Consider the following 25269-nt stretch of genomic DNA (forward strand, 5'->3'; position numbering starts at 1 on the left):
AATACTAAACAAATACAACATACTATATGATCTGTTGTTTTTTTCTTTCATGGTATATTTGACAATACTTTACAATACATTGATACATCGCTGGCTATATTCATGCATTTGCCCTTCCTAAACTTTCCTTCCACTCCTTGCTTCATTCTCATCCCACTGCTCCCAATCGGGTTCGATAAATATTTCCAAGGATCTATGATGCGGCACATCCTTTTTAATGCATTCATATATGCTATATACATGTAGAACTATATGACACCTAACGGTATATTCTCTATTCGAGCATGATGGTTGATTATGAATAATACATTTATTCGACAGCGGTCACACTGCATCCCGTTCGTCTACTGCTTTTGTGCGTCTACTTGTGTGTTCTACTATTATTGTCAACAACATAGCTCCTGTTTGGTTTTCTCTGTTTTCCTTTTATTTAGCGCACTTTGCAGAACCCTTGAGCTACACGTGTATGCATTTGCCTCTTCCATTTCTCGCAACATAACGCCGTCACGTTGTTCGCTACTAATTACTACTACTGCCTTTCGATCTAACGCTGCCGATCAACCAGCCAATAGAAATCAGGCTTATGGAAGCTCCGTTTAAAATAATGTTTTTGTTTCTTTTTATTAATTCTTTAAACGACAAAGTCTTTTCGCTATAATTTGAATACGTTTCGTGCAAATGTTAGGGGTTTGCTTTCAATTTTTTATACTTTAGCAATTTTATGAAATTTATGTTACGTTTTTTGCTAAAATTTTCCAAGCACATGAAGCTTTTTTTTTAGCAACAATTGCTGATATAATGATGGTGCAAAATGAAATTGATAATAAATTTGCAAGCAAGCAACGATCTTTTATCGACAGAACATATTTTGCTTTGATTAAAATATTGATATGTCGCTTTTCGTTGACCGAAATGGAAATGATTGAAACTCGTTGTTATGCCTTGCAAGGGAAAATAAGTAATAAGGAAATAGTAAAAAAATAAAAAAAGTGTTTGCATTTTGCTTAAAATTTGAACACTGTTTGCGGTGTCTGGACCTGTTTTGTTGAATTCTTCTTGTAAATGGTTTCTGTACTGGGTGTTAACCCCCGCACACGCCTGCAACATGGATGCATTATCGTCTATTGAGATGTGATCGCACACAAAAGGGGACACTATTTCGCACGTCGAATAAAACAATATTAATGGGAATGTGGCGCTCCATGGCTTAGTACACGCAATTTGTTTCCATACATATATCTCACTTATGACACGCGATAGTTTCGCTAAAGAAATCAATTTAAAACTGACGTCAAACAATTACATCATAGTACAGTAAAAATAGTAACATAAACATAACACAACTTATAACAGCCTTCAGAAAGGATGGTATAAAATAAAAAAAGAAACATTAAACTTTAAAACAACTCTAAGGATCATTCAAATCCTCTCACGTTACTCCCTCGGCTGCACTCGTTCCTTGGAATGTAGCGTTTCTTTTGGGTCGGGTTCAAAGAAAACGGATGGTTAAACTGTTCGTGTATGATGCGTAAATTGTTTAAACCTGAGCTGGTTTGGTCTTTCCTACGACCATGAGCATTTTCTGCAGGAACCGTGTTAAACCCACTGGAAAGGGAGTAAATTGGAATAAAAATAAGTAAACGAATTAGTTCATGTTCCCTGGTGGAAGTAATTGATATGGTGCTAAATAGTGTTGTAGCGAAGTGCTGATCATGGTGCGTACATTTTTGGATTCTCAGTTTGTGTTTCTGCTATGTAATTGATAATTTTGTGCGCATACTAAAATGATTTCGAAATAGGTGAATAGATTCAATAGACATTGGCGAGGGAAATGAAGAGCACACGTGTTGAGAAGGGTTATAATCATTACAAACATTAATTTTAACTCTTTAGCGTAATCTTCCACTCCCTCAGTGCATGCAAACTAATCAGGAAGAAAATTAAATAAGAAAGTTTAAACAAGTCGTTAAAATATACGCCCAAACACACACACGTGTTAGCTGATAGTGAAACGTTCGCAAACAAACGAAACCCAATACGTACAAACGTAAACCCAAACGATAAAACTAAAAATGATAAAAACCTTTTCGCGTTTATTTCTGTTTTGGCCGCACCACCATCATTAACTTTTGTAAACTCTGCGTAAATCCACCTGTGAAGACGTTTCCAAGTAGGAAGAGAAAGAGAGAAAAAAAGAATCGATAGAACGAGATAGGTATAGGTTTTGGTTTTTAGCAAATTAGAAAAATAATCGATTTGGACTACGAGTACACAATAATTTCAGTGCCAATTATATTAAACTGTGACTGCCGGGGATGGGAATCGTTTCAAAGAAGCTTCTACTAAAAGCTTGTTTGGGTTAAGGGATCGGGCTTAAGGGTGGGAAGGGGTGAGGGATGAGTTGCGGGGCAATTTTTCATCAAACTCAACGGTGCTGCCAAAGCGGCCACCACCTTGCGCTTACCCATCGTACGGTTGAACCATTTCGGTTTGTTTCGCCACGCGATAAATATGCAGTAGACAGGAATGCTGGAAAGAATCATAAGACACCCATAGCCCGTCTCCACCGGACTGGCAATCATTGGGACGACGGTGACGAACACGGTGGCGATGAGATACAGGATGGGGAAGATGAGATTCACCTTGATCGGACGGTTCAGTTTCGGTTGCTTCCACCGAAGCCACGGCAGACACAGCACAGCGGCACCGATACTTAGCTACGGAACGGACAGGGCGGAAAGTATTCAAAATCATGCATATGAGCGAGGCTTGCTAAGTGAAGAAAGGAAGCGAAAAATCACTCACCCAAGTGGCAAACCCGACGTAGTTAATTAGTGCGAATATGTCCGACACCGTCAAATAGAGCATGGACAGCAGGGCCATTATCAGTACGGCGGGCGTCGGTGTGAGGCGCTGTATTTGGATCATGGTAAGAATTTCCGGCATCTGACCTTCGCACGCACCGGCATAGAACAGCCGGGATGAGGTAAGCAAAATGCCATTCACTGCGCCAAACGTTGACAGCGCGACAAACACTGGAAGAAATGAGCATGAACACATAACAGCACGGAAATAAAATAATCGTAGACGATAACTCCCCGGCCCCGTCGTGGTACAAGCTGCCTGGTTAGGCGGTCTTAACCGCCGAGCAATGATTCGAAAATTCGATCCAGCATGATGCGGCGTAAAAACTTACCCGGTATCGTCCACGCAAACATGCCAAACACCCGATCGGCAAATGTGACTGCCACCGCTTCCGAACCGAGCACCTCTTCCGGCGACAGGATGGTGTAGAAGGACACGTTGGTAAACACGTACACGACCGTCACCAGCGTGCAGGAAATTGCGATGGCACGGGGCAAATTCTTTACCGGGTCCTTCAACTCCTCGATGATGAAGTTCAAATAGTTCCTGGAAGGATTTATTTAGGAAGACACAGAAGAAAAAAAAACAGCCGGAACGCAAACGCAATAAGAGGATTAGTGTGTCAGCCTGACTGTCTGAGATGGTACAGAGGCACCCCGGGGTACAGGAATCTATACATCATTACATCTCCATGTCTATGTTGAGCCCCTCGGTGGACATCATTAGAGAAAGCGGTAATAACAATACGACAACCCTATTGGGAAGGACCAAACACAAAGGGAAAAACAGAAATAAACCAGAAGCATAAACTTACCAACCGTTGTAGGCAAACAAACCCGAGTAGAAGGACAATGCGAGCGATGTTACCTCCGTTTTGGTGTTATCGAACGTGAAGTATTCCGTGTTGCCTGCGGGAGAACGAAAGAAACATAATGCAACACTGTGGCACAAAACACGAGGTACGTAGCATGCAAGGACAGATGTGCTTTACCGGTAAAGCGCATATAGAAAGGAAAGCAAAGCTGATTGTGCAAAAAGCAAAAAAAAAAAACAATAACAATTATTTGAAAAGTAAAACCGACCAGCAGATGCTGGTTACGGCTTTGCGAAATGAAAGACATCTGAGACGACCGGTAATACGGGCACCGGCGATCTCTAACTCCCCTGGTCGGTTCTAGATTTCGAGACTGCTATTATCAAATTTACCGTGCACAATACATCGGGTCAGTGAACAATGCCGGCCGCGGACCGTCAAAAGTCGCAACAGAAGCATACGCTAACTCAGCTTAATTGAATGTGGGCTGACAATCGCTCTGGTACGACAATCCCGGCTGCTACCGAACAGCGGTTGATGATCGGTTAATGTCGGCTGGCATGCACTTGTGGCTGGGGGTGGGTTCGGGCTGACATAATCGTCAGAAGACGATCATCCACCATGTCCAGATTTGTTGGAACAATTTTGGCAATTTCTACTGAATGGCTGCATTAAATTCATGCCACATGAATGAATGTCCCCAAATGGTTGCTTAACAGCATCTCCAGAATGCTTGTCCATACCTGACCAACACTTGTTGCTAAGCCGCAATGCAGCTAGCGATGCGTTACATTGTCACTGGCTCTACATTACAATATTTCCGGTCCGGACAGAGCGCCGATAATACATCAACACAATACTCGCTAAGCAACCCCCTCCCTCCTTAGTAGTACACGGTTTACAATTTTAAAATCCTGCTCGCCTCGACGACACTAAGCCGCACCTACCGCGAGCATCAAAACAAACAAATAAATCTCGCACATCCCTCCCGACGCGGGCAACTGTTTCCACGTGGCGTGGCAGTGAAAGTACGCGAAGTACAACAAACAGCACAGCACAGCCCACAGTGTTGTCGTCAACGCGCGTTACCTGTTGTAGCCGCATCAACCCTTCCCGTCAAGAACACGCCACGACGGTGAGCTTGTTTTTGCATCGTTACCCAGATGCACCTGGCGCTACTGATTTATGCTAACCATAGTCGTACACACGGTCACGCATTGCGTAACAGGAACCGGGTGCGCACACGTTCCTAACACACTTACCGCGGAACAGATAGTAGGCACCGGCACCGATGATGATGAACAGGGCGAGCAGCTTGGCGTAGGTGAAGATATCCTGTACGGCCGTAGCCCATTTTACGTCCCAGCAGTTGATGAACGTCAGCACCACTGTGGGTGTTGTGGTGGGTGTGATATGCAACGAGAAGGTATGGAAAGGGAAGATTTAGTGGGTGGATAAACAGGACTTTTAAAACAAAACAACACAACATTACGGCATCGGGATCAAAAATAAAACGCTGAACATTAAGCTCGGGAAAATGCACAGCACCCAAGATGCTGGGCAATATCTTGTCCGCTCTGGAGGCTGATTTGCATAAACGATCTAAATTCAATGTGGTCCATAAAGCTGCAGGCTCCCTGCAGCAGCACGGGGGTCTTTGTTTGTTGTAAAAAAAATGGGTTGCGTGAATCCGAGATCGTAACGTTAGAAGGAAAATGATTTCGTCCATTCGTCTTTCAGTTTGCGGCGTTTGTCAATGTCGAAACGGATAGTAAAAGGATACAAAGGATCCGGGAAATACTTACGGATACAGCAGACGGCAAGGAGACGGGCCGCATCTTCTGGCGGTTGGCATTCGGGGAAGAATGGTTTCAGTACGTACACGCTGAACGTGAGCGCAACGATGGCTTGCGAACAGGGCCGCACTATCATACATTCGATCCAGAGCCGGATGAAGGCCAGGAATGGACCGAACGTTTCCATAATGTACGCATAATCGGCACCGGACTTTTTGATCATCGTGCCGAGCTCGGCGTAACAGTACGCACCGACCTGCAAAAGAAGGATGTTGGAAGAAAGATCTTTCATTAACCGTTGTGCGGCTCCCATTCGGAAGGGTCCCCAAAACTCATCGCGATGGCAATTCGGTTATCCTGCCCGATAGCACCCAATTTCGGCTCATTATTCAATTCGTCTGCTAATGGATTTGCCTGTCGCCCAGTTTCGCACTACGAATAACTCCATTCCGCATCGCGTGTGTGTATTTCTATTCTTGGGGGATCGCCGGTGAAACCGGTTGAGCTGATCGTTAAAAAAAAAAGTTGTTTTGCATCCCGCCACCGAAGCATCCAGTTGACGGTTTCGATCGGCCGGGTTACTACTTACCATCGAAAACAGGCCCGAAATGATCCACACGATCAGCGACATGTTGACGCTGCCGGTGTTGATGAGGACACCGGTCGGCGAGACGAAGATGCCGGATCCAATAATCGAACCGACGATCACAGTGATACCGTTGACGAGTGTCATTTTGGGCTTGAGCACGATGTCGCCACCATCACCGCCTCCGCCGCCGTTCGCTTCATCCTTCGCACTTTTCAGCGAGTCCTTTCGCTGCTGCTTCTCGTCCTTGTTGAGCGCATCGTCCTCCATGGTTGAGCGGAGTCAATACCACAATCTAAGGGGACGGGATGAAAGAGCGAACGGGAAGGAGATGTAAGGAGACGAGCTGTTTACGAGCGGACGTATCACATTATTGCTCCCGGCGTATCACAATCACCGCACAAATCACATATCATTACGGCGCGACTAATGCTATTGTACACTGATTATCTCGATGCGATACGGGACTATAATTTACGTCCACTGATCAAATAAGATGTACTACACACTGTTGACAAGGAGAGGGCCAGGATGGGATCGTGGTGACCCGGTGTAATATAGGTGCAATTTGTTAAACGATTACAACCAGTCGAGCCACTGCCGAAATAGCAACAACAATCGGAATTGTAAACAACGCCGATCCTTGCACTTTCGACAATGGAGTCGCACTGGCCGCCGTGGCCGCCGATGTGGTGTGATGGCGTCTCATTAGGAGAACTAATGCTGCTTAAGGTGTGCGTGTTGCAGGAGGCTGATTCGAATGGTCCAGCACAGGGTGTTCAGTTAATTTTTTATTTATTAATTATGTTAGAAGTTAATTGAACTATTTGCAATTTTCCGAACCCTTCATTTTTATCACACCGCAAACATGTTCATAAAACTCCGCTTCACACATCAACACCTGCATGTATTGCCGCATTGTGCACACAGTACGTTCGGTTAACCGTCACCAGACACACGTTCCACTAATCAACGGCAACGACAGCAGCGCGTTAAGCCGGGCGTTCCGTCGGTATCTTCGCATCCCATCCCGGCTCAATTGAGGTTCCGATGAGAAAACTTCGTCAATTGAAGAGACATCGAGCCAATCGAAACGTGACGAAACACCTTCTCATACCATTGCCCAACCGGGCCACACACGCACACACACACGCACACACACCTAAAGCGAAGGGCAAATTCGACAGCTTGCTGCCGAACCGTTGGTGTACACCGGCACAATACCTGGCACGTGGACGAAGAACTTTTGGCTCCGTGTTTAAACAGCTTTGCATCCGTGAGTGCGTTAAATGACCTCCATTTATTCCTTGACGTTATTTTCCGCTTTAAAGTGTGGTACGGTGGTTTCGGGGACTCACCGACCACACCGGGTACCGGGAAAAGCCGTCACATACACACACACACAGGCGTAAACGAAACACCGATTAACGTCACACCGGAGGAAACCCGGTGCGTAATGCATCGGATCGCACGAATTATAAGTTTGGCTCACGTATGTAAATTACGCTTGCGAGAAGGGTACGCGATGTGCAACCTATCGTGAACGAAGCGGCCGCTTCCGGTTGGGGAAATGCTTTTGAATGAATCCTTTCTGCTGCGTCGTGGAACACAAAGGGAGGGTTTAGCAACACAAAAGAGAATCCTAGCTGAAGGGAACTTTCAAGGTCAGTCCGTTTGCGAAAGAAAAGGGTTCGAGCGGTTCACAAACAATGAAGGGAATAGAGAACGTAATTTTATACACATCCTTCCATACTGCCGGCCGCACATACCTTTCGTCACTAGGGTGTGTGTTTCTAATGCACAGAATTACACTTTTTAGCAGCTTTAATATACCACGATATCGGATTGGTTTAATATAAACCACTGATCATACAAACTGTTATTCACCGATCACCGATCACATCCGATCACTAGTGTCGTGGCAGAATCGTTCTAACCCCAACAACCACATGCACACACACACAGTTCACGGCGCAGGACTTGGCGGGCTTTTCCTTCCACACCGGTCGAGTGTCGACGTTCGAATGTTTCCAACGGTCTGACCGGCCAGCGGCATGCCTTCCTCAAACGCAATTCAAACGTTTCAACGGTCACTCACCAAACGGTTCAGACGTTTCGTGCGAGGCACTCACCTATACGGAGCGACCGTACGTTGGCGCACCGTTTCGCCTTCCTGCCGCTGATCGACCACGGGGAACCGGATGATCCGGTGATAACAAGCACAGCTTCTTCGCTGGCCACTGTTTTCGATCGAAAGAGGTGCGTGTTTGTTTCTTTACCGCTCCGCAAGTGAAACAAGGGAGGCGTGTGGGGTGAGTTCTACGTTCTACGGATTCTAAGAGGTTCAGAGGAAAGGGTTTAGGAATCTGGCGGTTTTTTTGCTGTTTCTTCGTCACTCGATTGTATCACCTGAGGACAGGCTTTGAATACGTTTAGGAGAACAAGTTTTGTTTAGGGTGAACTTTATCGCGGGATGGGGCGAAAGCTTGACACGACGGCATGAGCAGATGGATGTGTTTTCGGGTAATCAAAGCTTGACCGCTCTGCGGAAACGTGTTGAGTCACGTTTACGGGGTTTTTTCCCCTTACGCACTCGCTCGGCTGATCGTATGACCTCTAGGTGGGTACCGGACACAATGTTTATTTTGTTGTGGCTACAGTGGAGGATCAATCCCCTTGGAGGCCCAGGGCGGAATTGTAGTTGGTGCCTCTTTATTTTTAAAAACAACGCATAACAAAACAACGCATTTAATAGCAAACAACGCAAATTTTATATAATAATAATAATTTGTGTTATGCACAGCCGGTTAGATTTGCATAGCTTTTAGCATTTGAAAACTAAAATGCTAGATAAAGATTTTGTGTTGAAAGATTACCTCCATGATCGAACAAACACCAGCAAAGTCTTGGAAAGAAAGAAGTCTTGCATTCACCTCAAAGTTCTGTTGCGTAGCCCTGCAACCGGGCCGTTAGCCTAGTCTATATATAGATGTTTGTATGCGCTAAGGAGAACCATACCGACACTACTTGGATCACATTTTCTACGATTTAAGTACATTTACGATTCCTGATTAGTCAAACGCCTTCTACGATTTTTCGAGAGCGATCGCTAGTGTAAGGAAGATCGATGAAACGGAAAGCATCATTCATCTCGCTCAAACTTTCCGTCGACTGGTATGAAATTCCATACAAACCAGATGATTCCATACCAAGAGAGCATCCACGGAAGAGGTCGCACCTTTTACAGCAATTTTGCTCCAAAAACCGCCGAAAGGTATGCAATGTTTAAACACTAATTTTCCTGTTAGTCCAGAAAAATTTCTTCGAAAACTACCGGTTTTTGAATGTATAATACCAGGAGAGCATCCACGGAAGAGGTAGCTCCTGGTACTGCGCCGTAAGGTATGCAATGTTTATACACTAACTATCCATACAAACCAGCTGTTTTCAGATTTCCGATACCAGGAGAGCATGTTTTTCAAGAGGTAACACCTGGTACCAGCCGAGTACCAGGATGTTGCACAACACATGTTGCACAACATATGTTGCACAGCACCTGGCATGCAACATATGTCGCGCAACATATGTTGCGCAACATCTGGCATGCAACATCTTACATGCAACAACTTGGGATTGCAACTACCGGGAAGCGCGTGATTTCTGCTTGCTCGGCTGGTACCAGGTGTTACCTCTTGAAAAACATGCTCTCCTGGTACAGGAAATCTTAAAACAGCTGGTTTTTATGGAAAGTTAGTGTTTAAACATTGCATACCTTTAGGCGGGCAAAATTACCAGATGCTACCTCTTCCGTGGATGCTCTCCTGGTACTATACATTCGGAAACTGGTAGTTTTCGAAGAAATTTTTCACGACCCACCGGAAAATTAGCGTTTAAACATTGCATACCTTTCGGCGCAGTACTAGGTGCTACCTCTTCCGTGGATGCTCTCCTGGTATTATACATTCAAAAACTGGTAGTTTGCGAAGAATTTTTTCTGGACTAACAGGAAAATTAGTGTTTAAACATTGCATACCTTTCGGCGGTTTTTGGAGCAAAATTGCTGTACTAGGTGCTACCTCTTCCGTGGATGCTCTCTTGGTATCGGAAATCTGAAATCATGGTTTATATGGAATTTCGTACCAACCGACGGAAAGTTTGAGCGAGATGAAGGATGCTTTCCGTTTTATCGATCTTCCTTACACTAGCGATCGATCTCAAGGGTTTGATAGTATTTGTCAGCATTTTGTCAACTCTCGTGGCCTTGCACCTATCAATGTGAATTTCTATCGTTCGCTTGATTTTCGCGTATCAAGTTTGATGTTCCAATTTTAGGTCGGTTGTCCGTGCGTCAAAAAATCCAAGAATTTCTGGGCTGATCTCTTCGGTCATTGTGAAGACACTTGCGATCATTTCGTCACATTTACTCTTGCCCATTTACATCAGTATGAAACACACTACGTGCTCCATAGGCACAATTTGATAGTCAGTAGCAAACTGATGTGTCCCACAAAGCACGCACGATATCGCCAACAATGCTTTAACAAGACTACTATGATAGGTTCTTCACTGAATACATCGTTTTTGTATCGATGCATACTTGATTTCTTCAAGTATCTTTTTTCATGTTTTTTTTTTAGTTTAGATCAACGATTTCACAACGCACAATCGGCACAAATTTGTTGGGGCCCCCAACACGGCGAGGCCCTAGGCGACAGCCTACTCCGCCTATCGTTTGATTCACCGCTGTGTGGCTAGCATGAGATTTTTTCCTTGTGTCGTGCAGAAAACGTGCGTTAACGCACGTATCGAGATCATATAACATCCCACTGGAGCTAGTTTTGCTTAAAAACAGAACGCAGAAAAAAAGCCCAAATAATTAACACTTCTTGTGTGCTGTGGCATTCTATATCGGAGGGAATTCTTGTCCGTTAACCTTGATACATCATTAGACACACGGGCGTGCGCTGGGGTGTGTGTTTTAAACACCGTGAGGCTCTTATCTTACAAAACTACCCCACCAACAGACTAATTTGCATGCTCACTTAATGGAACCGAAAAGCTCTCCTCCAGGAGACAGCACTTTATGGACATCCATATAGCACGCTGATAAACCGCACCTGTGAACCACAAAAGCCAGCGTTTAATCAAACAAGCAGTACTAACTGTTGCACAAATTATCTTTTACACCGTGCGATTACTGCGACATTAGCGGCATCCGTGCCGCAGCATCTCATTCGTGCTGGATGTCGATCGATTTTTTGTTTGCTTTCCTTCGGACGTCACTCTGATTATTTGTGCTTCCGCTCCCCGGAACCCCACCACCATCACCGCCAGGGTTCGTCACGTGATGACAGTTCGCAATGCGCTTGAAGTTTTGCTAATATTGCTTCACAGCCTCCTTTTTCTGATGGAATGTCCTCGTACCAGTTACCACATCACGTCACGTTCAAACACCGTCCATAATTGATGGATCTTGAGCACACTTGAGCTGATGGAAATATAATTGATCCGTTTCCTCCATGCTCTGGTTTTGCACAGTGGAGCCACTTGTGTACTTTAACTGCGAACTTATTATTAAAGAGTTCTTCCGCAGATTAGATTTCGTGGTTTTCGTGAATGTATCACAATAGCACTGTCTATTTTACGCACAATGTTCACGTTAATGTACGACTGACTGACATTAATGTAAATCAAACGCACAAAAATGCTTACCGCTTGCGTTTTTTCTTCCGAGCGACCGAAGGCTACTGTGCGAGGGACACTTTTCTGTCGTACACCGAAGACGATCCGTGGATGAATGTGTCTCTCGGTGGATGCGCGGTTGTTGAGGGGCGTTATCCTTGCTGTACGCGAGTCACCGAAGACCGGGTAGGATGGTAAATACCTTTCCCCACATCTGTGCATTGCCATGACGTCTAAAGCAACGAACCACACACACACTCACACACCTATAAACAGGATATGAAAAGGGCGCATGCTCCGTGGAAGCTGGAAAGCGTTCCCCGTGGGAAAGTGACGATAGTCACATGTCACCCCAGACCGGACCATTCCTCCTTGCGAAGTGCCGGCCCTACCAAAAGGCATATAACCTCCAACAACAGGAATGCGTTACGGTATTTGCCAACCGCGGCCGGGAATCCATCGTCGAACGGCCAGTTTGAATTGATAGCGTCACGAGAATGCGTTGCCCTCAGTAACCCTCGGTAACTCACCGCCCGACCGAGTTCGTCCGCCAACGTGACCTTGTGACGTTAGAACGCTTCCCTGGTTCAGCCAACCCTGGATTAGTTTGTTCACATCCGTGCGCTTATTTTTGTGTTCACTATCAAAATACGGTTTTTTTTTTCGTTTTTGTAAAGCGAGCACCAATTATCAGTATTTACAGCGTCGTAATTGGACAAGAATGTGCAGGAATCCGCCACAATCCGGTCAGCGCGGAGACGTTACTGCGGGTTGCACTTTGGCTCGTGCGTCATCTTCGGTCTGGCGCCGCCCTGTCTTGCAGTTTTGAATTTCGCATTTCGGAACGAACCCACTTTATCCGTTGTTTGCCGGTGACAGTTCGTTTAATGATGTGCGATGGATTGGGATGCACAAATGGATGCGCAGTGTGTCCGTGTGGGATTATGCTAGTCACCCTTATCGATCGATGCACCGATTCGAACGGGGGGGTTTTAATGGCTGATGAAACTCATCCCGTGGCTTGCATCAGTACCGAACGCAAACCGTAACTATCGCACCAGCAGGGTGCTGAAGAGGGCGTAGAAAGCGAACGAGAGATTGTTGTGGATTGTCAGTGTCGCCTGCGGTCATCAACTGGCTTCGGAATGGGAAACGGTTGCGGTTTCCAACGTTTTTCCCCCCCTCAAGTTCTCTGTTTACTTACGGACGTATTTTCCTTGCATGCGAACATGATGAATAATTGGCTGTGATTGCAAAACTGCACCACTTTGAATTACCTGAACGTACTTAAAGGAGTAAACAGCATGCGCTAAGGTAATCATGTTGAAGTCGTTTGATTCACTTAGTTGATGTACTCATCCGTCATGCTAGTAATCGGTTTGGTTGGAACGTACGTCAGAGTATGTAAGTACCGTAATGGGATACGTTATGGTTATAACAATTCATTCATTACCAGCCGGCAAGAATCGATTTATTGCCATCCGCACGTTGTTATGACACGATTAATGGTCACGGAACTGAGGAATTGCATCACCGCCAGCTGCTCGAGTCGGAAGCTGCCGTAAGCACACATTCGATGTGCACGACATTAACGGTATTCAAATTCTTGTTTAAGTGATTTCATGAATGGGAAAGGCAAAAGAGTTTTATCAATTTATCAATCAATACCGAACAATAAATTTGCTGATCAATACCAGAGCCAGAACCGTCACAGTGAGCGCTTTGTGCGCAAAATTGTCGTATTGAGAACACTTCTTGCCTCGGGTGTGCGTTGTACCCTATTGCGCAAAGACCCCACAATAGCTTATTAGTGGTTATTAACCCGACATTGACCGTTTCTTGATCGAAAGCTCAAGATCATTGTGTGGTGACGGTTGCCACCAGCACTGAGCTTTTCACTTTCATCCATTGCCCGGGCCGCAACGGTGGAAGGTGGTACGGTTTGGCGTACCATTAAATCGCCGACCATCGACAGCTGATACTGGACTCGGCCGGTGCTTATCAGCTGGCCATATATCGCTGGTGGTTCTGCTGGGGGTTAGGTAGATGCACATGGCGCCGTACCATGCCACAGTGGTCTTCTATGTCAACAGCGAAGAGCGAAAAGTACGCGACCAGAACATAATTATCTGCTGTAATTGTGGTGCAAATTACGCTTCCAATTAAAGTTGCTACTTTGCAAGCGAACCAGTAGTCGGTGATAAACTGCTAACGCGTTTGTAGTCGTTTGCTATAGAGAGAGAGAGAACGCTGTTGTGGGATTAGAAGTAATTTACATGAAATGTGATTTTTTTTCCTCCCGTTGAACCAGTTTCGGCTGAGTAATACCGTTTAACGTTTGCTTCATCATTCTCTAAAATTTAAATTCAAATTGTTCTTCAATATCAAATTTTTAATAAATGAACCATTAATAATTGAGTAATATGTTTTTTTTATTTAGTTTTAAACAACAAATAAATGTTTTGAATACCTTGTCCTTCACCTTCACTACACCGAAGGAAATTTGAAAACAGCGTTACTGAAATATTTCAACCCAACAATTTCAGTTTCGTCGATGAAATATTTCACCAGCTTATTTCAAAATTCCCAGGCAATAAAATCGTATGTAATCGGCCCTTAACAATGCCTTATTAAGAATTCTACGCCAATGGTAGTGTGGTTTTCCACGGATGGTTTGGATTAGTGTTGAGAAGCTGTTTTGTCATGAAAGTAAAAATAAATAAAATTAAATATTTAGTCAGACTAATCATAAATAGTGTTTCGGCAACAAAGGCAGATCGTAGCATTGTGTTTTTTAAATTCAATATTTACTATTTAATAAAATCACTAAAAGGACTTGATTTGATGTAAAACTTTGATAGCTTTAGATTGTTTAAAATGTAATTACTAGCGCTTGGAAAGAAAACACACCATCGGATATTACCCATTTAGTTTCTTATGGTTTTGTTTTCGACAATATGTTTGAGCGTGATTGTTAGACTTATGAACATTATTTCTAAAGTAAAATAAACTTTAGTAAAAAAAAAATTAAAAAACTTTTCAGTTTTCAGTTTCATAACAATCGTATTAAGCATTTTTTTTTTGCTTACAGCGCACGTTGGTTTGCCACGTGTTTGTATAGTACTCTCATTTGCTCATCATTTGGCACTAAATTTATTTAGAAAGCGCATTCAACTAACATCTACCGATAAATCACATACTAGCTCGCCCTTTGTACACACATCGTCCCATCTCCTATGGTTCGGCTCTACATTCTTTCCCATCTTCCCACTCGTCACGCACACTCACTTTCTTCATTCGCTCAGAATCGGTAATAAATGACAATGATCTTCGTAGCAAACAAAAAAATCTACCAAACGCACATGTGCACCGTCGCTTGGTTACGCTTGCCTGGCAAAGAACGGCTAAACCACCAGATGAGCAGCACCATTTGCCCTTGCCTTGTAACTGATCACGCCTAACAATTGCCAACGAAAGCAGTTGTGATTCCGGGATCGGCGTGTGTGGATTGTCCCGGCCAGCGCCAGTTCCTTGTGGTCGATGGTGCACGCTGGATGCGCTGGTGCGATGAGTTGCTGCTGTCTGGTCGTTTCCTACCATTTGATCGTGAATTTAGTGGATCGTTTTTCGGAAACGCTCCGGGATATGGTGTACTGCCGCTGCAGGGGCAAGGGTGACGATTTATCGGAACAATCGGCCAACCAGTGCGAAGTAGCTGGTGGATCGACGACAGAACACGGGGGTGTGTTGACAAACAGACCACGCTACGTTGTGATCAATGATACGGTCGAGCTTGAACCGTTCTATTACGACGTCGATCGACGGTACAGTGAGTTGCTGCTTCGCGATCGTCCCGTTGGCACCTGCATAGTGCGACCGTTCAAGCTAAAAGTGAGTGAAATGAGCTGTGCACATATCTCGTTTCACTGCAGAACAGTTTATAACGCATTATTTATTACAACCAGCACGCGACGATACGGTACATCCTGTCCATCCGTGCGCAGAACACTTACTTCCATCTGTTCATCCGACATGCTGGCCAGAATGGCATGTACGCACTCGGGTTGGAAAAGGAGCAGGAAAAGCGATTCAAATTTCCCACCGACATCGTGCGCTACTACCAGATACATCTGCTCGAGTGTACGCGAGCGAAGGAGTCGACGACGCTGCAACTGCAACCACTGCCGATTTCGGATGTGGCAAAGGCAGGCTCCACCACAGCGGAGGTGACTTAAAAAGTATGCAAATAAAATTTTATTTCCACAGTAAAAATACACCCAAAAAATGGAGCTTCTTATGTACAGTGCTGGTGGTGTTGGTGCGCGTGTGTTAAGTGGCGACGACCGCTTTGTACACGCAGTGTCCATTCTGCATCAGTGCTGGCCACAGAAACGCACGGATAATGTCGGACCGCTTCTCCGATATCGGGTACCGTTCGTGCTTCTCCGGCTGCAGAAGACCTGTGGAAGAGTTGGGCGGTGTGAGTGGTGGACGTACGCATCGCATCCAGCATCCAGCATCACTTACCGAGCGTAAAGTCCGTATCGAGGTAGTATGGGTTGGTTTGATTTACCATGCGCCACGCTAATCGCACACAGTCGCTGATGTAGTGGATGAGCGGTATGCAAGCCTCGAGGCAGGGGTACTCGTGCAGCGTGGACAGGACCTGGTTGGCAACCTGCCGCTCAACGTCACCCATCGGGAATCGGTCGGCCGTCTCCTTCAGCTGTTGCCGCACGGCCCGATCCAGTGCAGCCGTCGACTCGTCGTTCGCATCCAGCACGTACAGTGTGCGGCGCACCTCCAGCACCTTGCGCTCCTTCAGCCCATGGCAGGCACGGAAGGCAAGCTAAAAGGACGGGGTGATTACGGAGTGATCGTAACGTCCTGGGCATGACGGCACAGTGGTCGCAAAACTTACCACAATGATTGAGAACAGTATCTTCGCCTTTAGCTGGTGGGCGTGTTTGAGCTGTGGCAGCAAGTTGAGCGAGTCCAGGGTGTCGATGCGGTTTTTGCTGTACGTTACGCTGTACTGTCGCACCAGCTCCGAGCTAGGTAGCACGTGAAACAATAGAAGAAAGAGTATTATTATCACCATGCGCTTTCCACCAGTTTTCCACCGGCTAACCAACATACTTCGTTTCGTCGATGTCAGAATCGGAATGGTAGCCGTCACTTCCACCGCTGCTGCAGCCGTTGCTGGTCGGGCTGCTCGGGGGCAGTGTTGCGATCGGTCCCATCAACCCCAGCACCGTGTCGCAGCCGCGCGAATAGTTCATCAGCAACCCGGCGGCGGGCCGTTCCTCGGTGTTGGCCGTCGCATCGGTGCGCCGGATCTGGCCAACGCAGAACAGCACCTCCTTGTCGTTCTGCACCCGCTGGGAGAGGTTTTCCACCAGCTGGGCTAGCTGCTTGAGCGCCGGTTTGTCCAGCATGGTCAGCAGGGTTTTGTTGTCGATCAGCCGCTGCTGGATGTCACCGTACCCGATCGCCAGCAGCCGCTGGTGGGAAGACTGGGCGGGATCTTGATGGGCGGTAACCGGACTCAGCTCCTCCAGCTTGTGGATGGCCGTCTTGTACGTGTCGATGTGCCGCTGCAGCTCATTCTTGAGCGCCACGTGCAGCGATATGAGACTCCCGGTCTGGTCGGCTGTAAGCCCGTGCACGCCGAGCCCTTGGATGGCTTGGTCGAGTTGTTTGCGGCGCGCGAGAAGCGATTCCCTCAGCGATGGTTGCCAAATGCCGATGGATTGGGCCAGCTTCATGCATCGCTGCCGCAGTCCCGTCTCGTGTGGGTTGCTGAACAACTTCACCAGATGCCACATGATCGCTTCGCACGGCACGTCCGGGCGTGGGGTGGCAACAACCGCATTTAGCCTGTACGAAGAGAAGAAAACCCCGTGCCGTATTAGTTTCCGCTGTTACTGTTGGGCGCGATTTGCAGATTAGTTTAGTGGAATGTTCTTGGGCGTAAGTGAGTGATGATCTACATTACTGATTGAGAGCTTCACCTTTAACACCGCCCTCGATGTTTGGAGGCTAGAAATGATTAATGCTTTTGCGAGTCTAAAAAGGGTTTCCTACGCAGGTCAATTAACAGTATTTCGGCTGTCTGTGAATTGTTTCTTACACTGCTAATGGAAAGGCGAAAGAAGAAAAACAAAATCTACAATGTTCTTCCACTGATAAAATATCCCGTTGTATCTTAGTCATGGTGGTAACGAGCTGCGTGTAACGCTTCCATTATTAAACTTTGGCCTGTTTTTTTTTTGTTGCTCACGATGTTACGTTGTACGTACAGCAAAGCAGGAACCTTTCCAATAGAAGAACAAAAACACTTCAAGTTCGATCAGTAATTAAGGCCAGCCATAGGTAGCCGCGGCTATCCACGTACTCTGATCTGATTTACTTAAATAGCAATAAGCCGACGAAATTCAAATCGGGCGTACGTAACAAAGCGATCAGCAAGCATTGTGCATTTATTTTGTTTGTAGCCTAGTTTTTTATTTCCTTTTTTGAATGCCTCCAAACAAGTGCATCGTAGTTTCCCTCCTATCGGTGGACCAACGTAGATCAATTCGAATTCGAACGAATACAGGTCATTGGGAAACGCATTTCTTGGTCCAGATACAAATTTCCCCCAAAAAATCGAAACACAATCGACAACGCAACCTACGAGCGGACGGTGATCATTCCCGTATGCTGATCTTTGCTTAACGATCGATCGATTGTGTGCAGCGATGCTGTATGGCATTAAGTATTGGCTGTTTCCACAGCCATTCCGAGCCTTACCGTTAACATTCCGCTTTATGTTATTTGGTTAGTTTGTTTTTTCTTCTCTGTGTCACCACATTCTTCTTGCCACTTTCCCGAAGGCAGCAGCAGAGTCACCCACTTGGTAGGGGGATTTAATGATTCGCTACTCATTGGAACTGTTGTCGCTAGCCCGTCAACTTCGACAGGCTGCTTAAAGCGATCAAGCCGGTGGTTCAATAAAATCAGGTGCCAAAATTTGCTAAACAATCGCATCGCACCTTTTTTGCCCGTTTCGAGCGGATTCGTTTAAATGGGTGGCAAGATCGTGACAAGTGAAAGCAGTCGGTCAACATGTAAAGCGTTTTGGAACATAAACTGTTTTTTTTTCTCCTGTTGGTTGACGCTATTTCGGGATAGTCCCGCGGCTTATGCCGGAGGAGAAATTCGTCGCTTGGTTCCAATGCGCAGAAGGAACGTCGATGTACGCACAGCGCCATCATCTCGCCACACCAAACACGGGGTGAGGCAAGAAGGCGAACGACAGAAAAATAAAATAAAACTCGTATGCTGTCATTTCGCGGAGTCCTTTCGACGGACAAAAATCATAAAATCTTCACGGAATGCGAAACTGACCGGCTGTCTCCCGAATGGACACTTTCTTTCTGCTTAATTCATTTCCGTCGGGTTCGCCATCGCCGAACTCTGCCGCAGAACTGGTTTGACCTTACCGCACACGCACACACGCCGCAGAGATACAACTTTTCATTTCACCTCCATTAATCAAATGTCCGATCGATAATAAATTGGCGAAATTGACCATTCTGCGGGATGATGAGTACGAACGGGAGAAGGGAAGCTACACCGTTGGGCCCAAAGATCAGTAGATCAGTTTGCCTATTGTCTGCCCGTTGGACGCTGCTGTGTGGAACACTGCGGCACTCGAGTTGCGCGAAGGGAATGCAAACATATCACTGTTTGCGAGATGCCAAATCAAGGAATCAGGTTCAGGGTTGCCAGAATGAATGTGAAAGTCGGCCCCTGTCGGTGATGGGCTGGAAAACAGGTTCACGGACGTGCTCGGTGTGCAGTCGTACGAAAGGACTTTTGGGCCCCCGCTTACGCTTACTTACCGATTGAAGAAGGACTCGAGCAGGTAGGTACTGTGGGGTAGCGCCTCGATCAGGATATCCATCGGAAGCTCGGCTACGACCGAACGCAGTACGGACGGTCCAAGGCGACCCACGACGGTGGCCGCTTCACGGTACTGTCTGCCCTCCGACAGTAGCATCAACCGGCGGAGCACCTGCCGTGGGCTGGTGAACCCTTCGCGCCCGTCCCGTGGTGGGGCGCGAATTCTTTCACGACTGTCCGCCATCAGGGGACCGAAGGTTTTCGCCCGATAAAGCTGTCACTAGCGGTCGTGGCTTTCTCGCTTTATCTCGCAAGTTTATTGGAGTCTTTTTCGCAGGTTGTTCAGCCGGAACGGATGGTGCGTTACATCCGAATCTTGGCCCGGAGAGTTCGCCCGTCGTTGTTTACACTTGCATCGAGGTGAAGGTTAACGCAACCGAACGAACGATTCGTCACGTTACACTCAACTCACCACGGCTGGGTGCTACACATCGATCTTCGGTGTTGTATGTTGTATGCGCTCCAAGCTTATGCTTTATCACTACAGTTCACCACCAAATCTGTAACTTCCTGTCAAACTTTCCACCAAACCTTCCACCGCACGAAGGTGGTTCTCACGCGCAGAAAATTCACGGTTCGCAGAATCGAAAGGAGGTCCACGGACTCCGGGCCCAGCGTTATGCTAACACAATTCACCGACAATATTACATCACTTGCTTCACTGTCCTCTGTTCGCGGTGCATCTGCAACCGCCGGTGCGCCGCGTTTGTGGAGCACTATTTTCCCCCGTAAGGCCTTGCCTTGGGTGGCAAATTTTCACAGCTCCACCCAATCGCCGCACAAACAATCGCCGCACGGATAAACACGGCACGTTACGGTAACGGCACCTGCCTTCGCCGTGACGCTGGACCGCGCGAACATGTCATCAAGCGGACGTGCTTTCCGTTCCGTTCCCCACTGCCCGAGCGACGGCCACCGCACCACCGGTAATGGACGGAAAATCGATTTCGTGCAGACGTTGGGAAAGGGTGTGGATGTCGCGATGTGCTGCTCCGCGATGTTCGGGTGGTCCAAAGTCACTACGGTTGGGGAGCTGCATTAATCTGCAAAGAGACGGGCAGTTGGAAAATGGAAAGAAAAGCTTTAGTTTGGTTTGACACCGATGGGGGGAGGGCGTGGTCGGAAAATTGTTCGCTAACGGATGGGCCAGAAAATGCAGAGCAGTTCAATTGTTAATAATGGGCTACAGCAAGAAAAATTGGGTCATGAGGGATGTTACGTTGGATTGAAGTGATCGTCGCTGGTGAGATACAATAAGACGGTTTCATCTCAGAAGGCACAAACATTGTAACTTTAATCTTCCTACTATTGCTGTACTGGAGAAGAATTGCACGTATTTGCTTATAAAAGTGACTCTAAGGGATCATTTTTACAAATATAACAGAAAAATATCCTGTAAAACGGTAAATGATGGGCTTCCTTAATTGAACAATCGGTTAATCATTACTTAACTATACGCTTGGCTTAGGTTGGAAGAAGTCACTGCACCTATTAAGCTCTTTAAGCTATTTATCTGTAATGATTACTTTATATTCAGTTTTGAAGAAAAGTTTTCCAGTTTTTATGGACTATTTACTGTAGCATATGCCTGGCAGGAAAGCTCTAGTGTTGAAGCATTGTATCTCAGAAGTTAAATCAATTTGGAGACTCTAGATGCGAGATCCTGAAATACATCAAGTTCAACAGTGCAAAAGTCTTCATCATCTCCAACCACTCTAACAACGTCTGTAGTCAGTTGTCATTCTCGCATTCCACTATCGAGACGAACGGTCGTCCACGGTCGTCCGTGGGACACGAACTTTGGCAACACGCGCCAAACGGACGATCGATTTGTCTCCGACGCTCTTTACGCCACTAAACACATCCATTATTTACGCCGCGGTCGAGTGGTCGTGACCGAAGAGTTAAGTGACTTTATTTCGTTGCGAACAGGTCACAAAGAAGGAGTCCAACGAACGAACGATCTTAGGTTGAATGATCTTTACGATTGATCGGATTGCGATCGAACCGTGGTAGGACTGATCGAACCGTTCCAGACGATCTTGAACCAGTTCCCAAGCGGGGAACCCGACCGAGAACGCGAGTGTGTTACATCGTAACCGGCACTGGTAATGCTTTCATTAGGCAGCCTTCAATTACTGCAATCCTGCCGTGTTTGGAGTGTGTGGACTTTGGTGCACCGGTCATTAGATAGAACACGCTTCCCAGCTCCGCAGATCGAAGTTTGTCCCACTTTCCTGCCATACAGAATGGGGCGGAGAAAATTCCATGGGAAAGCGCGATAGTTTTGCCACCGTACCGGAAAGATTCGCAGCCAGGTGTCAAGACAATAAATGAAACAATCATAACCCGCAAACACACACAACCGTGCCATAACGTAGCGGAAGTAAATCGATCGCATCACAGCAACGTGCTACCGGTAACGGTTAATTGATGAGTGTTGGTGGTTTAGTAACAACAGGGAAATGGGAACGTTTAAAACGAGGCATAGGGCACATTTTCCAACAGCAATCATCATCGAAGACGTTAATCCGTTAGCTGGAACTCGATGTCGTGTTGTTTAATCGACGATCAGACGCCGGGATGTTTAGCATACTCGGCAGTGTGTGCGACATCGGAAAAGCATCTCCAGCGTGAGATTGGGCCCCGGCAAGGGCCCGATAGTATTCACACGCCCACAACACCACCCACCGGGGTCGATGGTGGTATGATAAGAAGTCACTTGTCGGTCGGTTGGTTATACCCCAACCATATCGGTGTGTTGAACAAAGGGCTTCTCTCTCCCCAAAACAAACACTCGATGAGTGAAGTGAAGAAAAAAAACACCGCTTGAGAACTGTGGCATGGGCGGCGTTAAGGGAATGTACACATCAAAAGGGCGACGAGCAGCAAAACATGACGAGTCGGGTTATGTAAGGGTGTTCTTCATCGTCGCCGCATCATCACGGTTTGCGGATGGGGCATCTCTTAGCTTTACCGTACAGTGCTGCAGCATCCACCCTTCTCGTACCGAAGCTCGTTACATCAATTACAATTACCGCAGACAACAGCAACCGTACACAAATTAAAGAAAAAACGCCATACCGGACAAGATGGGAACGAGGACAAATCTGCTGCAGATCATATCTCGCTAACGGAATCTCGTATCTCGTCGTCCGGTTTGGTTGGGAGAAGCAAGAATTTTATGAGTTTTATGAGTGCCATGGTATGACTCACTCACATACACACACTCAATAGCTGAAGATTCGAGTACAAAATCGACACAATAAAGTAGACATCTTTAGATGCTGCTGTTTCTTTTAGCAACCCCCAGAAGACATCCAGCAGTTCACAATTGTGCAGTACTTGCTCTGCAAGAGAAATTAACCTCACGAGCAACAATCTGCTCCCGGTCGTGCACGCACTGTAGCTCAAAGCACCTTAATTAAATTATCGAGACACAAACCAGGCCCACTGACCCACAAAACGACTGCAAACTCCCGCCCTGCCTGCCTATCACAAATCGTTTCAGAGCAGTTGCAAAAGAAAGCGCACCCCGTGCACCGGTGCGTGGAAAGTGGTGATGAGTGCCCTTCTTTCACCTCGTTCAGAAATTGATAGGCTTCATTAGCATCCATCGTTGGCGGGATGGCGAACAAGGTGAGGGAAAAAAAAACAATCGGTACCCGATTAGGTTCTCGCCATCATTCATCCTGTCCCGGGGTGGGAATGGGAGCTTGATGTTGTAAAGTGTGTTGGGTGCGTGAAACCCACGGTTATTGATTTACGAATGCAATAAACCGATCACACGCAGCTCAGAAGATAAGGTTTTTTTTTTTGTTAATGCCCGAACCCGGTGTAGATGCGTTTTTAAACGGCGCCAAATTTTCCACCGGCTCGCCCAATTTCTTTGCCCCTCATTTTTACTTCCTCCCCTCTCTCCTCTTTCTCACTAGATCATTAATCTTCGGAAGCAAAATTTGGACTTATCGTTTATGGCAGCGTAAAATGGTGGTGATCGATTCGGTTTAATTTCCGTGCGCGATCACTGGGTATATGGGGGCCCCGTGTGAATGAGGTGTGCAAAATGTGCGATGTTGCTTTGCATTTTAAATTTCGATACACCACCGATTACCATTACGGGGAGGCTGCAAAATCCCGGGGCAGAGGCTTGCAAATCGAAGGCTTCACCGGGCCGGCTACCTTTGCGGAGGCAGTAATTAGCAGAGTGTTACGCTCTGCGCGAGGTTCACGGCGCGTTCGGTTATGATGCAACTGATGTGGAGGGCAACCGAACCCCCTTAAACTGGACCTCCCCTAACCCCATCCCCTCCCCCCCGCCCTGCCTTTCAAAAGGGTAAATTTGGCCAAACAATTTCTTCCAAAAAGGTAAATCGATACAAAAGCGTCTAAACGGTTGCGACCACCACCACCACCCGCCATCACTTTAGCTGCAAATTGTGCAACATTAATCGGATGGTGAGACCTCCTGCTTTGCCGGTCGCGCCGAAGAAGGCCCTTGGCACATTGGCGTGACGGCGGCATACGCGAGATGGGCCGCATAATATGTGAAGCACGGGCACATTTTGCATTCGCCATGGTTTGAACCCTCCAAAAAAAAAGCCCCCCAACTAAATAGAGTTTATTGTGCGTGACCAAGATCACTGAACTGAAGGTGAAGCGTGGAGATGATGCTAGATCGACAGCTGAGAGGGGGAGGTATAATTACCACCCCATTCCGGGTGAGGTTATACCCCATTCGGCTATTGGGGGAGATGACGCGAAGATTTACCGGGGCTAATGGACAACACGGGCAACAAGGAGTTACGAAAGAATAGATTAAAACTAAACACGAGCGCTACGACGACGGAGCAGCATACTACCAGATGGGAAAGGAGTCGCCGGAAATAGTAAAACGGTTATTGGACGATTGATTGATTTTCCATCTGTCCTGTTGCTTAACCAAGCGTAACTTCTACCACCACTGCGGAGAGGCCACGCATTGTCGGCGCAAGCCGAGCGAAAGCATTCTTGCTCCGTTATCGAGCCAACGTTGGTGCGGGCAAATTGATTGTAATGAGATTTTAAAGCTTCATTTATTCACACATCATGATTGACAAGGCATGTTTTGAGGTGATTCTACCGAGTCGGTTCCGGTGAGAGCTGTAAGAATAGAGCTTTCCCAAAGAGGCGGAAAACAAGCTTGAAACTCATCCGATATACGGTAGAACAGGTTTAGTAGTTTCTTGCATCAGACCAGGTGGAACCATCCACCGAACATTTGGAACATCTTCCAGAGAATGAAGTGAGTGAGGCGTTATGCGAAGTGGGTTTAGAGTGGTTAAATTTGTAAGAAATTCTTGCCACAGTGCATGTCGTAACAGCAGCAGCGTTTACATTACTTTCGAGTTTTAGATGATAGCATCAAGAATTTATTCTGCCTGGTACACAATATTGAGAAAAGCATTGTAAGGTTGGGCACCTAATTTTCTTCGCCGTGAGAGCGAGCTGTGTAGTTCTAGTATTGAAAGTTAAGATACATTTACTGAGGTATTTCAAGCATCGAACCAATTCTTTGGCCAGATATTTCTCAGAAG

At 46.5% G+C, this 25269-nt stretch overlaps 3 protein-coding genes across 5 annotated transcripts; 1 reads left to right on the forward strand and 2 right to left on the reverse strand.

The window, feature by feature from the left end:
• Positions 1–54: 54 nt before the first annotated feature.
• LOC128303913 (Y+L amino acid transporter 2) lies at positions 55–8050 on the reverse strand. Of its 3 annotated transcripts, none has more exons than XM_053041012.1 (10): positions 7831–8050; positions 6065–6356; positions 5485–5731; positions 4942–5067; positions 3680–3773; positions 3197–3411; positions 2806–3035; positions 2465–2717; positions 2084–2152; positions 55–1605 (listed from the first exon to the last, which is right to left on the reverse strand). In XM_053041012.1, exons 2-9 carry the CDS (start codon positions 6329–6331, stop codon positions 2094–2096), a joined length of 1491 nt encoding a protein of 496 aa, XP_052896972.1. In that variant the 5' UTR covers positions 6332–6356; positions 7831–8050; the 3' UTR covers positions 55–1605; positions 2084–2093. The 3 variants fall into 3 exon arrangements, with proteins under 3 accessions (XP_052896972.1, XP_052896963.1, XP_052896980.1); XM_053041003.1 differs by lacking the exon at positions 7831–8050 and adding an exon at positions 6571–6728; XM_053041020.1 differs by lacking the exons at positions 2084–2152; positions 7831–8050 and adding an exon at positions 6571–6728.
• A 7204-nt stretch (positions 8051–15254) lies between these two features.
• LOC128298363 (uncharacterized) lies at positions 15255–15999 on the forward strand. Its single transcript, XM_053034113.1, has 2 exons — positions 15255–15634; positions 15709–15999. The coding sequence occupies exons 1-2, from the start codon at positions 15284–15286 to the stop codon at positions 15976–15978; spliced, it is 621 nt and encodes a 206-aa protein (XP_052890073.1). The 5' UTR covers positions 15255–15283; the 3' UTR covers positions 15979–15999.
• Positions 16000–16072: 73 nt separating this feature from the next.
• On the reverse strand, positions 16073–19877 carry LOC128298262 (uncharacterized). Its single transcript, XM_053034007.1, has 5 exons — positions 19633–19877; positions 16883–17623; positions 16665–16797; positions 16271–16592; positions 16073–16203 (listed from the first exon to the last, which is right to left on the reverse strand). Exons 1-5 carry the CDS (start codon positions 19875–19877, stop codon positions 16073–16075), a joined length of 1572 nt encoding a protein of 523 aa, XP_052889967.1.
• Positions 19878–25269: the final 5392 nt, after the last annotated feature.

This window comes from Anopheles moucheti, chromosome 2 (assembly GCF_943734755.1).
Source record: "Anopheles moucheti chromosome 2, idAnoMoucSN_F20_07, whole genome shotgun sequence".
Lineage (NCBI taxonomy): Eukaryota > Metazoa > Arthropoda > Insecta > Diptera > Culicidae > Anopheles > Anopheles moucheti.

Coding starts and splice junctions, on each gene's coding strand:
- LOC128298262 (XM_053034007.1), bottom strand. CDS start 19,877: ATGGCGGACAGTCGTGAAAGAATTCGCGCCCCACCACGGGACGGGCGC. Junction 16,798..16,882: donor TCTGACATCGACGAAACGAA/GTATGTTGGTTA, acceptor CGTGCTACCTAG/CTCGGAGCTGGTGCGACAGT. Junction 16,204..16,270: donor CGATACGGACTTTACGCTCG/GTAAGTGATGCT, acceptor ACTCTTCCACAG/GTCTTCTGCAGCCGGAGAAG.
- LOC128298363 (XM_053034113.1), top strand. CDS start 15,284: ATGGTGCACGCTGGATGCGCTGGTGCGATGAGTTGCTGCTGTCTGGTC. Junction 15,635..15,708: donor TGCGACCGTTCAAGCTAAAA/GTGAGTGAAATG, acceptor TATTACAACCAG/CACGCGACGATACGGTACAT.
- LOC128303913 (XM_053041020.1), bottom strand. CDS start 6,331: ATGGAGGACGATGCGCTCAACAAGGACGAGAAGCAGCAGCGAAAGGAC. Junction 5,732..6,064: donor TTTCGGGCCTGTTTTCGATG/GTAAGTAGTAAC, acceptor CTTCTTTTGCAG/GTCGGTGCGTACTGTTACGC. Junction 2,718..2,805: donor ACGTCGGGTTTGCCACTTGG/GTGAGTGATTTT, acceptor TCCGTTCCGTAG/CTAAGTATCGGTGCCGCTGT.